This window comes from Lepus europaeus, chromosome 1 (genome assembly GCF_033115175.1).
Source record: "Lepus europaeus isolate LE1 chromosome 1, mLepTim1.pri, whole genome shotgun sequence".
In the NCBI taxonomy this organism is placed as follows: domain Eukaryota; kingdom Metazoa; phylum Chordata; class Mammalia; order Lagomorpha; family Leporidae; genus Lepus; species Lepus europaeus.
The window spans coordinates 177912809-177930737 of NC_084827.1; the positions used below are offsets into that span (position 1 = coordinate 177912809).

The following is a 17929-nucleotide window of genomic DNA, read 5'->3' on the forward strand; positions in this document are numbered from 1 at the left end:
GAGGTCTTCCATCCACTGGTTCACTCCCCAGTTGGCCCAATGGCCAGAGCTGCTCCAATTCAAAGTCAGGAGCCTCTTCCAGGTCTCCCACGTGGGTGCAGGGGCCCTAGGACTTGGCTATCTTTTACTGCTTCCCCAGGCCACAGCAGAGAGCTGGATCAAAGATCAGCCGGGACTTGAGTTGGTGCCCATATGGGATGCCGGCACTGCAGGCAGTGGCTTTACCTGCTACACCACAGCGCCAGTCCCCCTTCTTCAATTTTCATTTCTCTGTCTCTCTAGGTAAATTTTAGAATCATTTTGTAAAGGTCTATCTCTCCATCCCCAAAAACATGCATCAAGATTTTGGCTGGACCTTTATTCAACTCCTAAACTAGCTGGGAAAAAACTATCATTTACTGTACACTCCACTTATGCTGACACTAAAATTGAACTCAGTGAAGAAGAGCAGCGGGGCGGCTGGGGACACTGCTGCTGTGTGTCCTGGTAGCTGAGCTGTGACCACAACATCTTCATGAGAATCATTACCATTTCCTTTCTTGTTTCTTCCACAGAAATAAAAAAGCCTTTCTGGCTACCAGCACAGTTAAGCAGCTGTTTCAGATCTAGAAAGCTGACTTCCTTTGATTCCAACACAATAATTGCTTTATTCTTTTTCTTTATACAAATTATCACTATTGTCAGTTTCTAAGATTATCCTTATCTCTAATCACAAAAATTAGGAAAGCTTAATATTTTTTACTTAAAAAAAAAAGATTTATTTATTTGAAAGTCAGAGTTAGAGAGAAGGAGAGATAGAAAGATCCACTGTTTCATTCCCCAGATGGCTGCAGCAGCCCAGGCTGGGTCAAGTTGAAGCCAGGAGCTTACTCTGGGCTTCCCTGGTGGGTGGTGGTGGTACTTGGGCCATCTGCTGCTGCTTTTCCCAGGCCATTAGCAAGGAGCTAGATGGGAAGTGGAGCAACTGGGACATGAACTGGTGCCCACTTGTGGTGCTGGCATCGCAGGTGTCAGCTTTACTGCTGCACCACAACACTAGCCCCAAGGTTTTTTACTTCTAAGCAGACTTTGGGAAGTGATAAAAAAAAATCTTATTATACTAAAAGCTTCAATTAAACAAATCTCTTCATTATTATGGGTCTTGACGGTTACCCTTCATGGTATGAGCTGCCTTAGCAGGTTCAACAAATACTGCTCAAAGATATTTCAGTTGCTCAAGAGTACACATGATCTTGAGGGAAAAGAAATGGGAAAATAAAGGGGAAGACAGGAGAATAAGACAAAGTATGCGGAGAACTCAAACGACAACACAGGGCTAAATGTCAGAGCCAAGCCTGAGCACAGGGCCACATGCTTAACTCTGCCAACACAACCAGAAAACACGATGTGGGAGCAGGTGTTGTGGCTCAGCAAGTTGAGTGTCAGGACGTCTAGATTCTATATTGGAGTGAGGGTTCAAATCCCGGCTACTTGGCTTCTAATCCAGCCTCCTGATGATGCACCCTGGGAGGCACTGAATGACGGCTCAAGCGCTTGGGTCTCTGGCACTCATGCAAGGAATTCCTGGCTCCTCCCTTTGGCCTGTTCCAGCCCTGGCCATCTCAGCCATTTGGGGAGTGAACCAGTGGATGGAAGATTGATTTCTGTCTCTCTGTATTTTTAAATGGATGAAAACAGATTTTCAGAATTGTTTTTTTTTTTTTTGGGTACATGTACTATGACTAACTTATTATGGGAGGAAAATTATATAGAAATATGTAAGGGTGCTTCAAAAAATCATGGAAAACAAAATTAAAAGATAATGCATATTTTCTATGAGACTTTTAAAAATGCCTTGTATAACCTCTATAAGATGACAAATTATTAGATTTCTTTGGCATAATACATTTCTTACTATTAGCTTTAAAATATTTTAAAAGTTCTCAGAGTAAACTTTTATTTTAAAGTTTTTTTTCCTGTGTTTATTTTCTAAAATCAGTAACTTAACAAACAGAAACACTTTTCTTTCCATACCTTCTGGGGGTCTCTGTAACTGGGATTTCCGATAAAACAACATGTAGGCACTTTCTTTACCCTGAAATTGCTGCTCAATATCCTTTTCTTCAATCGGTTGGACTTTGGAATCATTGATATCAAACCAGTGGGGGCAGGAAGCAGTGTCATGGAATCCTGGGGCCTCTGCAGTGGGCGTCTGGAACACGTGCTGATCAGGCCTCCGGGACGCGGGCCCCGCCTGGAGAGGAGGGCTCTTCAGCAGGGTGACTGTGCTTTCATCTGAGCTCAGGAGAAACATCTGAGAGTGGAGCTGTAAGAACTGCACAGAAGACCAAAAACAAATACGAGGTTAATAAAAAGCTTTTTTAAAAATTAAACATGATAGGATTCTGTTCTTCCTTTTGTGGTTAGATACTTTAACGTAACGTTTATCTCTGGCCTGGCCCACTGAAGAGAAATAAATTTACGTAAATTAACACATTTATTAAAACGTATGCTGTGTTACAAAACGAAACTGTTCTACAGAGTCATCACACCACTATCTAAAAGCAGTTTATTTATTTTAAAGATTTTTATTTGTTTGAAAGGTGCAGTTACAGAAAGAGAGATAGAGATCTTTCATCTGCTGGTTCACTCCCCAAATGGCTGAAACAGCTAAGGGTAGGCCAGACTGAAGCCAGGAGCTTCTCCCAGGTCTCCCATGTAGGTGCAGGGACCTAAGCACTCGGGCCATCTTCCACTGCTTTCCAAGGGACATTAGCAGGGAGATGGATTGGAAGTGGAGCAGCTAGGACTTGAACCGGCGCCCATATGGGATGCCGGCACTGCAGGCAGCGGCTTTACCCGCTACACCAGAATGTTGGTCCTAAACAGCAGTTTAATTACACCTCACAAATGCTGTTTTAAGTAGTACTCAACTCAAAAAGATTAGGTAGAACAAACACTTTTGAAATATTTAAAAGTAGCCTAAGCAAACAAGGGCACAGCACGAAGGCAATCCCACAGTGCACCTCTGTAAATCTGAAAATCAGGGGCCCAGATACTCTGCAGGAACAAAGTCTTAATTATAAGCCTCAATTACCTTAACATTCGTACACTGTGGCATGTCTATTTTAGAAGCTAACAGAAAGATCAGGACATCAGAACACAGAAATATTTAAGTAACAACCCCAAGAGCTGTTTCTTTTTGCTCAGAGATTCAGAGAAAAATAATCTCTCCCTCACTGCCTATCCCCTCTTCTCATCTCCTCCCCTTCTTCTGTGCTCAATACCTTCTTTCCACATGGCTTTATACAGAAAAACACTTGGGAACGAACTGTAACATCTGCTTACTTTATTAGACAAGACAGGAAGGAGATTTTCTCATTTTCTTTTGGAAAGAAATCTGTAGCAATGCTAACTCTCTAATCCAAAGTATTTTTAAAAAGAACTATATTTTATTTATTTATTTGAAAGGCAGAGTTATACAGAGAAGGAAAAAGACAGAGAGAGAAAGAGAAACCAGAGAAACCGTTCTTCCTTTTGCTGGTTCACTCCCCAAGTGGCCACAGTAGCCAGAGCTGGGCCATTCTGATGCCAGAAGCCAGGTCTCCAGGTCTCCCATGGGAGTGCAGGGACCCAAATACTTGGGCCATCCTCTGCTGCTTCCCAGGTGTATTAGCAGGGAGCTGGATCAGAAGTGGAGCAGCCAGGACTTGAACTGGCACTCAAATGGGACGCCAGCATCACAGGTGGCAGCTTCACCTGCTATGCCACAATGCCAGCCCCCAAAGTATTGTTTTTATCACAAACAGAAGGCATAGGGCATATGACCCAAAACATTATTATTAACACTGTGTATGAGAAGATGGTAAAACAGTTTTATAGCTAATTTACGTATGATAAAATATCAACAATTTGAAAGCCTTAAGAAAAAAACTCTAGTCAGCAAATTTTCCTTTGCTATCTGAGGATGAACTCTTCAGTATCAAGTTTCAGTGCTCTCCCGTCCCAGTGATGTAGATAGCTTTACTGACTAATCCTCCGATAAAAATGGTCCACTGACAAGACAATGAAACGGCGAGAGTAACGGAGGCAGGCATGAAACAGAGGACACAGCCTCGCCCAGGGAAGCAGAGCCTGCTCTGGGCCACCACCACTTCCCAGTCCGCAGTAGAGCATGGCGGAATGGAGTCACGCACAAGGCGGAGTCTCAGCGGGCTGACAGGACTGGAGAACGTTAGAGAAGCTAGAAAGGAAAAGGAAAAGAGCCCCAAGTATCTATCGCCTCCCCTAGTCCACCAGCTGACTATTAAATGGTGGAAGGACAGCCCAAGACCACACAGGGTCCAGCAAGCTGAGCTGCCTGCTGCTGGGCAGAGGGCCTGGAGTTCAAGTCCTGCCAAGGCAGAGGGGATGGCATTTTTCTTAAACAGACTATGGTAAATGCTGGGGTTAAATTAAGGACATATGTGGGTATTATATAACCTTAAAAAGTAGCCATTTAGATGTTCAAGGTTGTTGTTAACTTGGGATTGTATACAAACAGGAAGCAGGCCATTCTGTGCACAGGACACAGTGTGCCAGGCCTGCTCTGAGGACGAGTGATGCCCTAGGACGAAAGGCAAAACTGCAACAGAGGCACCCAGCCCCACCTGCATCTTTCCACAGGATGGAAAAAGCTTGTCAGAATGCAACACAAAACTGCAGAGAAAAATAACATGACACAAACTCCCTAAAGCACATCATCCACAATGTTCAGTAAATACCAGATTACACTGGAGGATGACGGCCCAAAGACACAAAGCCCCATCAGACAGGGGAAGCAAGTACTTTCTCTGGGACATACTGCAGTGTGGTAAGGTAAACGACGTATTGTACATCCCAAAATCACTGAGAGAATTTCAAATGTTCTTATCACAAAAAATAATTATTTGAGGTAATGGATATGTTAATTGGCTTAATTATTCCACTTTACATTTATAAAGCATACCATCACTTTGTAATCCATAAATATATACAACTATAATTGGTCAAGTCACAATTTAAGAAATAGAAACATAAAAATTATATGTGACATACTAACATATAAGATTAGTAACAGGAGAAGCTGTGTGTGAGTAGACAGGAGCTCTCTGCACTACTTCACAATTTTTGTTTTATAAATTTAAAACTATATGACATGCAAACAAGCAGGAGAGTGATTCATAATCAAGAGATGGAGCAGTCAATTCTCAAGAAAAAGGAGTCACTAGGAACAGATTCAGACTTGATCTAGATATAACAACAAACAGCTCTTACAAAGATATTCATAGGAATATCAGTATATTTTATAATATATATTAATATTACAACTATATTTATAGGAAAAGGCAGACAGGTAAAGAGATGGGAAATTTCAGCAGAGAAAGGAACACTCTAAAAGAACTAAGTAGAAATTTTACAGCTAAAAATTATGATGTCTGAAAGAAAAAGTTTGTGGGTTGGGCTTACCAGAAGACTGCTCAGCAGAAGAAACAATAAATGAAAGAAATTAGTGAATCTAAAGACAGTCCAGTGCAAATCATCATCTAATTTGAATTAGGAGAAGGGGAAAAAAAAAAGAAAAAAAAAATCTCAGACCATCCAAGAACTGTGAGAAGTATCAAAGGGGCTAATATACAAGTAACTGGAGCCTTAGGAGACAATGGGTAAAAAAAGAAACTGAAGAAATGACAAAAATTTTTCTAAAGTTGAAGACTTTAGAACATGGACATAAAAAACCTTAGCAAATACAATGCAAAAGAACACATGGAACACCACATGTATGCACACTACTGTCAAACTGTTGAAAACAAAGACAAAAAGAAAATATTTAAAGCAGACAAAGATACAATACTCAAGAGGACAACAAAACATGTTGACTTCTTTTTTTTTTTTTTAACATTTTTTGTTAACTTTTATTTAGTAAATATAAATTTCCAAAGTACAGTTTATGGATTACAATGCCTTCCCAACCCCCATAACTTCCCTCCCACCCGCAACCCTCCCCTCTCCCGCTCCCTCTCCCCTTCCATTCACATCAAGATTCATTTTCAATTATCTTTATATACAGAAGATCGATTTAGCATATGTTAAGTAATGCTTTCAACAGTTTGCACCCACACAGAAACACAAAGTGTAAAATACTGTTTGAATACTAGTTATAGTATTAAATCACAATGTACAGCACATTTAGGACAGAGATCCCACATGAGGAGTAAGTGCAGAGTGACTCCTGTTGTTGACTTAACAAATTGACACTCTTGTTTATGGTGTCAGTAATCATATACATATACTCCTATACAGCAGTCAAAAACAATGAAATCCGGTCATTTGCAACAAAATGGAGGAATCTGGAAAACATTATGCTGAGTGAAATAAGCCAGTCCCAAAGGGACAAATATCATATGTTCTCCCTGATCGGTGACAACTAACCGAGCACCAAAAAGGAAACCTGTTGAAGTGAAATGGACACTATGAGAAACAGTGACTTGATCAGCCCTTGCCCTGACTGTTGATGAACAACTTAATACTTTATCCCTTTTAGTATTTTTTTGTTCTACTTAATACTATTGGTTGAACTCTGTAATTAATACACAATTATTCTTAAGTGTTTAAACTTAACTGAAAAGTGATCCCTGTTAAATATAAGAGTGGGAATAAGAGATGGAGAAGATGTACAATTTGGGACAAGCTCAAGCTGACTTGCCCCAAATGGTAGAGTTAGAAACATGCCTGGGAGTTCCAATTCAAATCTCATCAAGGTGGCATGTACAAATGCCATCTCACTAGTCCAAGTGATCAATTTCAGTTCACAATTGATCATACTGATAGGTCTAAGAGTCAAAGGGATCACATAAACAAGACTAGTGTCTGCAAATACTAACTGATAGAATAAAAAGGGAGAGAATGATCCAACATGGGAAGTGGGATACACAGCAGATTCATAGAATGGCAGATGTCCTAAACAGCACTCCAGCCTCAGAATCAGCCCTTAAGGCATTGGGATCTGGCTGAAGAGCCCATGAGAGCATTTCAGGCATGGAAAGCCAAGACACTCTGGCAAAAAAAAAAAACAAAAACCTAAATGAAAGATCTCTGCGAGAGAGATCCCAGTAGAAAGAACGGGCCATCAAAGAAATCAAAGAAGGAGGTACCTTTCTCTAAAGGGAGGGGAGAACTTCCACTTTGACTATGACCTTGTCTAAATAAGATCGATGTCCATGAACTCAAAAGGCTTCCATAGCCTTGGCAACTCATGACAAGAGCCTAGGGTGATTACTGAAAACATGTTGACTTCTGATCCAACATAAGGGAAGCCAGAACTATTAATAAAGAATTCTACATTCAGCAAACATATGACAAAAAAATGAAAGCAAAGTAAAGATTTTATAGACAAACAAAAGCTTAGAGTATTTTATTTTTAAAACCAGGAGTTCTTAACTCTTAAGAAATGTGGAAGGAAGGGAAATGTTGTCCAATACAAACCTGGATTAATAGAAGGAGCAAGGAACGCTACAATGGATAAATACAAAAAGCTGTTTTTTCCTTAATTTCTTTAAAACTCATATGTTTAAAGCAAGAATAAAAATGTATAAAGGACTTGACAATGAACATTTCAGTAAAACATAAAAAAGAGTAGAAAGGAGTAGGAATGGAGAAACGGAATACTACTATAACATCTATAAGCATCTGTGTATAATGTGGTATATCAATTTATAATCTATAATATTAAGTATAGTGTAATCTCAGGATCAATCACTAACACACTAAACAAATAGGTACAAAGCTAAAAGGCTAACAAAGATAAAAACAGAACACTAAAAACACTTAACTGATTCAAAGGAAGGCAAGAGCAGAAGAATAAAAAAAAATTGAGAAATAGAAAACAAACAGCATGAAGGCAGATTCAAATCCAACCAAGTCAATTACTATGTGAAATGCAAATGAACTAAACATTTTATGGAAAAGGAAGAGACTGTCAAACTCTTTATCATCTGACAGAAACCAGATAAACAGTAGAGAAAACCAACAAAGGCAAAGCTGCTTAATGAACAGGTTTAGTAAGCCTGATAAACCCACAGCAGGATCTATGAGAAAGGTAAAAAGTACAGGTTATCAGTATCAAAGATGAATAATATCCTAAAGATATTAAAAGGATAACATAGTGATATTTTATACAAGTTGAAACCAAAGATAAATAAATGAATTCCTTAAAAATCCACAATTTTCCAAATAAACAAGAGCCAATTTCATGCTGAGATGCACTTGCATAACAAAACTTGTGTGGTCACATGACAACCAGACAGGGCAGTTTTGGAGGCCAGGAATATTAGCAGAGATAAAGGGACTTCCTGTCTGGAGGTCCTAGCAATCCTAAATGCACACGCACCTGATAACACAGCTTCTAGGCACACAAAGCCCCAAACTGTTAAAAGTAGTAGAGGTGGCCGGCGCTGGGGCACAGTAGGCCAAGCCTCTCCCTGGTGCCCAGCTGCTCCTTTTCCCATGCTGCTTTCTGCTTATGGCCTGGGAAAGCAGTGGAAGATGGCCTAGGTGTTTGGGCACCTGCACCCACCGGGGAAGAACCAGAAGAAGCTCCTGACTCCTGGCTGCGCAGGCTCGGCTCTGGCTGTCATGACCATTTGGGAAGTGAACTAGCGTATGGCAGACCTTTCTCTGTCTCTTCGCTCTCTCGGTAACTCTGCCTTACAAATAAAATAAACAAAATCTTAAAAAGAGTTCTACTAGACAGTTTAAAAAAAATAAGATATTTAAAAGTAGTAGAGGAAAGGGACAAATCCACAATTATAGTTGGGAAATTTAAAAACTCAGCAACTGACAGAGCAAAAAAGACACAATTTAGTAAGGAGAGAGAAAAAATAACTCTTTACAAATCTGGCCTACCTGAAATTTAAATGCCCTGACCATCACAGCCATTTGGGGGATAAACCACCAGATGAAGTTCTGTCTCTCCCACTCTAACCCTGCCTTTCAAGTAAATAAAAATAAATCTTAAAAAAAAAAAAAAAAGGCCGGCGCCATGGCTTAACAGGCTGATCCTCCACCTTGCGGCGCCGGCATACCGGGTTCTAGTCCGGTTGGGGCACTGGATTCTATCCCGGTTGCCCCTCTTCCAGGCCAGCTCTCTGCTATGGCCCGGGAAGGCAGTGGAGGATGGCCCAAGTCCTTGGGCCCTGCACCCCATGGGAGACCAGGAGAAGCACCTGGCTCCTGGCTTCGGATCAGCGCGATGTGCCGGCCGCAGTGGCCATTGGAGGGTGAACCAACGGCAAAAGGCAAGACCTTTCTCTCTGTCTCTCTCTCTCACTATCCACTCTGCCTGTAAAAAAAAAAAAAAAAAAAAAAAAAAAAGAAATTGAAAAGGGGATATACTCTAGGTTCTATAGATGCTATCAAGAATAATTTTTTTTTTTTTTTTTAAAGATTTATTTATTTATTTGAAAGGCAGAGTTACAGACAGGCAGAGGCAGAGAGAGGTCTTCCATCCGCTGGCTCACTCCTCAGATGGTCGCAATGGGCACAGCTGTGCGGATCTGAAGCCAGGAACCAGAAGCTTTTTTAGGTCTCCCACGTGGGTGCAGAGGCCCAGGGACTCGGGCCATCTTCCACTGCTTTCCCAGGCCATAGCAGAGAGCTGGATCAGAAGTGGAGCAGCTGGGACTCCAATCAGCACCCATATGGGATGCTGGCACTGCAGGCAATAGCTTTACCTGCTACGCCACAGGGCTGGCCCCAATATGGGTAATTTGAACAACGTTATGGCAACAATTTGACAGCACAGATGAAAAAGACAAATTCCCTAAAAACCACAATTTCCCAAAATGATGTTAAGTAATAGAAAATCTCCTCTTAGTAGCTTAATTAAAAGATGCACTTAAATGCTTATTGAAGTGGGTGCGTACTTTGTTCCTACACAAGATAGCTCCGAAACATTTACACAATGTTCTGCAGCTTTGCTTTCAGCCCAGTCCCTCTGTAATCTGGCTGGATCCCTTTCCGCATGGAAGCTTGCAGTGTAGGAAACCATCACAAAGCTCACTAGGACTTTGTACAAAAGAAAGATCAAGTGAATCTGGGTAAGTATCTGAAGACATTTCTATAAATAAAATGAGGGACTCAGGGTATGGATTTTTGACATTTTTTCAGTTGTGATTAATTGCTGCTCCTCACTTTTTTGCTTTCTTCTTGGTTCTTTGAGAGATAATAAGTCATAATAAGTAACTTAACAGCTAAATTCTAGACATTAGACAAAAATGCAGATTTTATATTCATCTATTCTACATACCCTTCTGTAGATGAGTTCACATTGCAGGGTCATAGTAAGATTTTCTGGGGCTAGAACTGTTTATAATGATGCCATTCCCATGTATTACCTTCCGCAGTGGTCCATGGTGTTTTCTGTACTTCTTGTTCCAAGATACTCCTATCTTTTTCATGAGTTTCTGGCCCAACTGGTCAACAGGAATTAGGTTATTCTTCTCCTTAGGAAAGAAACACAAAGTCACCTAGGGAAATCTAATGAGGGGCTGCACTGAGGTGAGGTGGTTTAAATGGCTACTTGCATCGCTGGCAACCCATATGGGCACTGGTTTGAGTCCTGGCTGTTCCACTTCTAATCCAGCTCCCTGCTAATGTGCTTGGGAAAGCAGTGGAAGATGAAGTGAAGCCCTTGGGCCCCTGCACCCACATGGGAAATCCAGGTGAAGCTCCTGGCTTCAGCCTGGCCCAGTCTCAGCTGACATTTGGGTAGTGAACCAGAGGAAGGAAGATATATCTGTCTCTCCCTCTAACACTTTCAGATAAATATTTTTTTAAAAAAATCTGATGAGAAATAACTGTAAAACAAATTCAAAGGGATCTACAGGATTCTGACTAAATGAGCCTAGAACAGCAAACATGTAAGTGGATTAATCATAATTATTTAACTATAAAATGTTTTTTAAAAAGTAGACTAAGGAGTGGGCATTTAGCCTAGCAGTCAAGACACCAGCTAAAATGCTGGTGTCCCACCCTGAAGTACCTGGGTTTGATACCAGGCTCCTGACTCCAGTTTTCTGCTAATGCAGACTCTGGGAGGTAGCAGTGAGGGTTCAAGAAATTGGGTTCCTGCCATCCATGTGGGGGACCTGGATTCTGTCCCCAGCATCTGGCTTTGGCCCTGTCTCAGCCCTGGCTAATGCTGCCATTTGGGGAGTAAACCAACAGGTGGAAATTTTTTTTTTTCTCTCTCTCTCAAATTTTAAAAAGAAAAAAAAGGTAGGTTAAGTTTCAGTTTAGAAAACTTGGATTTTGCCTTTTTCTACATACCATAGTTTAATTATTTGAAGAGCAATATCTAAAGAATATTCTCAAGTTTCATAACTTTCGTTGTTGTTACATGAGATTTAAAAAATATTTAGACACAAAGAATTATTAATGTCTTATTTGAATGTTTTGACATATAAATAAGTTCTTTTTTTTTTTATGTAGGTTTTTTTTGTTTTTGTTTTTTTGACAGGCAGAGTGGACAGTGAGAGAGAGACAGAGAGAAAGGTCTTCCTTTTGCCATTGGTTCACCCTCCAATGGCCGCCGCGGTAGGTGCGCTGAGGCCGGCGCACCGCGCTGATCTGATGGCAGGAGCCAGGTACTTATCCTGGTCTCCCATGGGGTGCAGGGCCCAAGCACTTGGGCCATCCTCCACTGCACTCCCTGGCCACAGCAGAGAGCTGGCCTGGAAGAGGAGCAACCGGGACAGGATCGGTGCCCCGACCGGGACTAGAACCCGGTGTGCCGGCGCCGCGAGGCGGAGGATTAGCCTAGTGAGCCGCGGCGCCGGCTGACATATAAATAAGTTCTAAAAGGAGTTAAGAAGTAGCTGTTATTGTGTCTCCCCAAAATTCATATGTTGAACTCTTAATCCCCAATACTTCCAAACGTCACTGTATTTGGAGACAGGGCCTTTAAAGAGGTCGAGATGAGGCAGTTTCTTATTTTAGGATAGGCCCTAAACAAACATAACTGATGTCCTCATGTAAACACACATACATGCACACAAATGACATCTACATATACACAAATACATATACACACACTCTACCTGTAATAAGATTGCCTTTAGAATCATCAATGGATCATCAATCTCTTCTTCATTCTTAAGATCTTTCAAATTCACGTCTGGTTTACTTTTTTCCTCCTATGAAGGAAAAAAAGAAAAGAGCTTCAATCACCAATTCCTTAAAAGCAATTAACAAGATATAATACCAATGCCATGGAAGTTTCAAGATGGAGAAGTGATGGTAAAGCCATCATAGAAATCTATATATGCTTTGGAATCAGGCAGACTTGGTTTTGAATTCATTCCTGCACAAGTTACTCCAATCTCTACTTATCTTACATTCTCATTTACAGATAAAGCAAAGCGTCTATCACAATGCGTGCGTAGTTTAAAATATTTGTAAAAATTAACTTAAAAGTATTTTATTGCAAAAAGTTAAAATTCCCACATGTAGAGGTTTTGAAAAAGTTCATGGAAAGTGTATATTATGAAATTTTTTCGCCCCAAAATAAACACCTTTTAACTCCATTTTCCAAGAACCGTCAGCAAGTTCCAACATTTTCTAGAGAGGTATCACTTTTGCAGCTTCCTACAAATTTGCTATGTTGGATTTTCATTATCACTCTATTCAAAATATTTTCTGGTCTTCATCCCGTATGTTTGTACACTCACTTGTGTTAGCCTAAGGAAATCTCACTCATCATAGCAGGCTCAGCTTTAATATTCTTTTCCATCTCCTTTCATTCAAGGCTTCACCCCATTCTATTATGATGGTACTGAACATGTCAAGATTCCCCTGGAAAGCTATTTTTGATGACTTTTTCTTCCATACAGACCATTTAAAATTTTTTTTTTTTTTCCAAACTGGCTTAGAACTATTAAATACCAATAGACCTAAGACAAAAATGATCAAGAAATAATAGAAGAATATTACTAGGCACAACCAACCTGCTGCAAAAAAATACTGAAGTAAAAACAAAACAAAAACATGTAAATACACACTGGGCTAGCAAGAACATCAAGAAAATCCTCAGAGCCCAGGTGAGATGGGAATCCAGCTCCCCAGCCGCTGCAGTCTGAAGGTCTGTGTGCCCCAGAAGTCGTGTGTTGAAGCCTCCGCCCCAGTGCACCAGCACTGAGATGGGGTCCTTAGGAAGCGATCAGGTCTGAAGACAGCATCCTCAGAATGGAATCAGTGACCTCGCGAGAGGCCGAGCAGCTCGTTTCCTCCCTGCCAGGTGAGGGCACAGCAAGAGCCCCCCAAGCAGCACAGTGAGCCCGCAGATACAAAACTTGCAGATCTCGACTTCCTGGCTTCCAGACTGTGAACAGTTTTCTGTTGTACGTTACCCAGTCTAAAATGTGTTGTTACAGAAGCCCAAACGGACTAGGGCACCAAACTGGCCAGCGCTGAGCCTCCAGTCTGATCTGTGTGGGACAGGGCTTGGGAGATGAGGTCCAAGGTCTGTTGAGCAGGAAGCTGAGCGATGGCTTCTCAGATGACAACGAATTCCCTGACACTACCTGGGTGTTCCACAATTCCTCTGAGTTCTGACGTTAACTACTGCGCAACAGCATAGACCCCATAGGTTAAGAGCTCAGTCCCATCAGACTGACCCCACTTCAAGTAAAACCACAAATGGGATCACCAGGTTAAGTGCACTTCTGCCTGGATGAATACAAATTCTAAGGTTCCTATAACTCCAAGCTCATGTCACAGTTTCTTCGAACTAACAGAACTCATGAACTTATACGTGCACTACAGTTCGCAGGCTGCAGATGAACAGCCCACAGAAAACTGTGCGGGGCAAGGCCCAGGAGGGTCTCGAAGTCAGAAAGAAAACATCCCTGTGGGGTTGGGGTGGGTGCCCTCTTGAATATGGGTGTTTACCATCCTGGAAACGCCCCAAACGCTGCTTTTCAAGTTTTCTTTTCTTTTTCTTTTTTGACAGGCAGAGTGGATAGTGAGAGAGAGAGACAGAGAGAAAGGTCTTCCTTTTTGCCGTTGGTTCACCCTCCAAGGGCCGCTGCGGCTGGCGCACCACGCCGATCCGAAGCCAGGAGCCAGGTGCTTCTCCTGGTCTCCCATACGGGTGCAGGGCTCAAGGACTTGGGCCATCCTCCACTGCCTTCCCGGGCCATAGCAGAGAGCTGGCCTGGAAGAGGGGCAACCGGGATAGAATCCGGCGCCCCAACCGGGACTAGAACCTGGTGTGCCGGCACTACAAGGTGGAGGATTAGCCTGTTAAGCCACGGCGCCGGCCTCAAGTTTTCATTGACACCTCATTACAGAGCCACAGTTAATTAAATCACTGGCCATTAGTGACTGAGCTCAAATCTTCTGTCCCAGCCCCTTCCTCAAGGTCGGGGATAGGGCTCAATGTTTCTTTCGTGTGTTGTTTTTGTTTTTAGATCCAGAACACTTTTTTGTTGTTTTTCCCAGAAACCTTTTACTTAAGGAATACAAATTTCCCATATTTCATAATTAAGGTACATGGTGATTCTTCCCATTGTACCCACCCTTCCACCCACTCCCTCATCCCTCTCCTATTTTCATTATTTCTTACTAAGATCTATTTACAATTAACTTTATACATGATTAACTCTTTGTTAAGAGTTCAAATAATATGAAAAAAAAAAAAAAACAAAAAAACTATTCCTCAACAGTAGAGACAAAGGCTGTTCAAAGTCATTGCTTCTCAAAGTGTCAATTTCACTTCTATAGATTACCTTTTAGGTGCTCTATTAGTTATCACAGGTCAGGGAGAACATATGGTATTTGTCCTTTTGGGACTGGCTTATTTCAATAAGTATGATGTTTTTCAGCTTCATCCATTTTGTTGCAAACGACCAGATTTTTTTTTTGACCATTGTGTGGTATTACATGGTGTACATATCCCATAATTTCTTTACTGAGCCTTCAGTTGATGGACATTTGGGTTGATTCCATCTTAGCTATTGTGAATTGAGCTGCAATAAACATGGGGGTACAGATAACTTATTTGCTGATTTCATTTTCCTTGGGTAAATTCCCAGGAGCGGGATGGCTGGGTCATATGGTAGGTCTATATTCAGATTTCTGAGACATCTCCATACTGTCTTCCATAGGGGTTTTACCAATTTACATTCCCACCAACAGTGGATTAGGGTACCTTTTTACCCACATCCTCGCCAGCATTTGTTGTTGATTTCTGTACGAGAGCCATTCTAACTGGGGTGAGGTGAAATCTCATTGTGGTTTTGATTTGTATTTCCTTGACAGCTGGTGATTCTGAGCATTTTTGGCCTTTTGGATTTCCTTTTTTGAAAAATGCCTGTTTAAGTCCTTTGCCCATTTCTTAACTGGATTGTGTGTTTTGTTGTTGTAGAGTCTCTTGATCTCTTTATATATTCTGGTTATTAATCCCTTATCAGTTGCACAGTTTGTAAATACCTTCTCCCATACTGTCAGTTGCTGTATCCCATAAATTTTGATTTGTTGTATTATCATCTTCATTTATTTTCAAAAATTTTTTGATTTCTCTTTTGATTTCTTGAATGATCCATTGTTCATTCAGGAGCATGTTGTTTGCATATGTTCTAGAGATTTCCCGAGTTGTTGATTTCCAGATTCATTCCATGTGGTCAGAGACGATGTGGTATGATTTTGATTTTTTTTTGAATTTGCTGAGATTTGCTTTATGGCCTGGCATGAGGTCAATTCTAGAGAAAGTTCAATGCACTAGTGAGAAGAATGTGTATTTTGCGACTGTAGGACAGAAAGTTCTGTAGATATCTACATTTGGTCCATCTGGTCTATAGTGCCAATTAACTGTTGTTTCCTTATTGCTTTTTTCTGGTTGATCTGCCCATTGCTGAAAGTGGAGTATTAAAGTCCCCCATTACTACTGTATGGGAGTCTATGTCTCCCTTTAAATCCATTAACATTTCTTTTAAAAAAGCCAGGTGCCTTGTAATTAGGTGCATATATATTGATAATAGTTACATCTTCCTGTTGAATTGATCATTACATAGTGCCCTTCTTTGTCACTTTAAACAGTTTTTGTTAAAGTCTATTTTGTCTAACATTAGGATGGCTACACCAGGTATCTTTTGGTTTCTTTTTCCATCCTTTCACTTTCAGTCTGCAGGTATCTTTGTTGGGGATGTGTGTTTCTTGTAGGCAGCAAACAGATGGGTTGTCTTTTAATCCATTCAGCCAGTCTGTGTCTTTTCATTCATAAATGAGAGCTTTGCAGGGTTTAGTATTCTGGGTTGATGGGTTTTTTTCTCTTAAGACTTGGAATATGTCTCATCATTCTCTCCTAGCCTACAGGGTTTCTGATGAGAAGTCTGCTGTGAGTCTAATTGGAGATCTTTTGAAAGTAATCTGGCATTTTTCTTGTGTACATTTTAGAATCTTTGTTTTACTGTGGAGTTTGACTACAATGTGTCATGGTGAAGATCTTCTCTGGTCATGTCTACTAGGAGTTTTCTGTGCTTCCTGTACTTGGATATCCCTTTTTTTCTCCAAATTAGGGAAGTTTTCTGTAATTATTTCACTGAAGAGGCCTTTTCACACCTTCAGGAACTCCTAAGACCCATATGTTGGGTTTTGATAAGCATCCTATAGATCTCTAACAGTGTTTTTTGAGTTTTCTAATTTCTTCTTGTTTTTGGTTCAACTGTAGAATTTCCAGAGACTTGTCTTCTAACTCAGGCATTCTTTCTTCTGCTTCACCGAGTCTGTTGTTAAGGCTTTCCACTGCATTTTTTATTCTATTGAATTCTTCACTTTGATTTCTCTTTGAGTTCTCAATTTCATGGGAGAAATTTTCTTTCATGTCACATACAGATTTCATTAGTTCGTGGATTTGCTTCTGATTACTTCTAAGTAATCCTATGATCAATTTTTTGAATTTCATTTCTGGTATTTCTTCAATCTCTTCATCTTCACATTCTAGTGTTCTTTTGGGGGCATCATGTTATGTTCCTGATTCTTGTTCCTTGAATTGCTGCGTTGATCATTCAGCATTTGTAGATACTTGTTGGTTTATTTTTTGCTGTTTTTTCCTGTGATGGCTTTTATCTTTGGACTATGCCTCTGTGGCTTAGTGGAGGGTCTGCTTTTTCAGTGAAAACTCAGAAGCGTGTGGTGGGTCTGGCCAGGGAGCTCTGTTCAGCACTTCAGGGTGAAGCGAATGTCCAAGGTGATTTTTTTTTTTTAAATCAGAGGGGAGAGCCTGATCAACTCTGTTCACATAGTCTTACACACGCCCTTTCCTCAAAGGAGACCAGTGCCTGGGCACTAGTCCCAGGGGCTCCAATATTTGTCCATGCTGCCAAAAACTACAACAAGGATCTGTGCAGTCCTTGGTGTGAGCACAGATCCCACAGCAATGTCCCTCACCAGGGAATCAGGGAGCCCCAAACATGTGGAGCTGCCCACAGTGACTGCCCAAAGTCCCAGCCACACCCTACACCCTCCAATATAGCCACAGTGTTTTCACAGTCCCAGCACACAAGCCTCCCACAATCACAAAACTCAGCTTTCTGTCAGTTCTCCCAGCCAGACTCAGGCATCTCCACTCAGCCTGTTAGGTGCACGGACACAAGCCGGTGCAGCTGTTATGTATGTCCAAAATGGCACCTGCCCTCTCTCAGTTTGTTACAGGACACTGGTACACGGTGGTCGGGGAGGGAGAAACGTGTCCCCTTTTCCTTCTCTAGTTTGGAAGACACACTCTCCCCCACAGGGCTCCAAGCCAGGCCCACACCAGGCTCTTCCTGCAGCTTTACTGCCAGTGGCTTGGGCTGCTGCAGACCAGGCTCACCTCACTCTCCAAAGCTGGTGCTGGGCTCTTGGCTACTGAGGTCCTGGGCGGTGCACGTCCACA

General features: G+C 41.4%; 1 protein-coding gene across 6 annotated transcripts in view; it reads right to left on the minus strand.

Annotated features, from left to right (window-relative positions):
* Positions 1-17929, minus strand: part of USP40 (ubiquitin specific peptidase 40) — a 109766-nt gene that overhangs the window by 67238 nt on the left and 24599 nt on the right. For all 6 annotated transcript variants that reach the window (XM_062193638.1, XM_062193622.1, XM_062193631.1 and 3 more), the window contains 3 exons: positions 12096-12191; positions 10392-10499; positions 2014-2314 (listed from right to left, as the gene is read on the minus strand). In XM_062193638.1, the coding sequence (XP_062049622.1) occupies positions 2014-2314; positions 10392-10499; positions 12096-12191 (505 nt within the window). The remainder of the gene's footprint in view (positions 1-2013; positions 2315-10391; positions 10500-12095; positions 12192-17929) is intronic.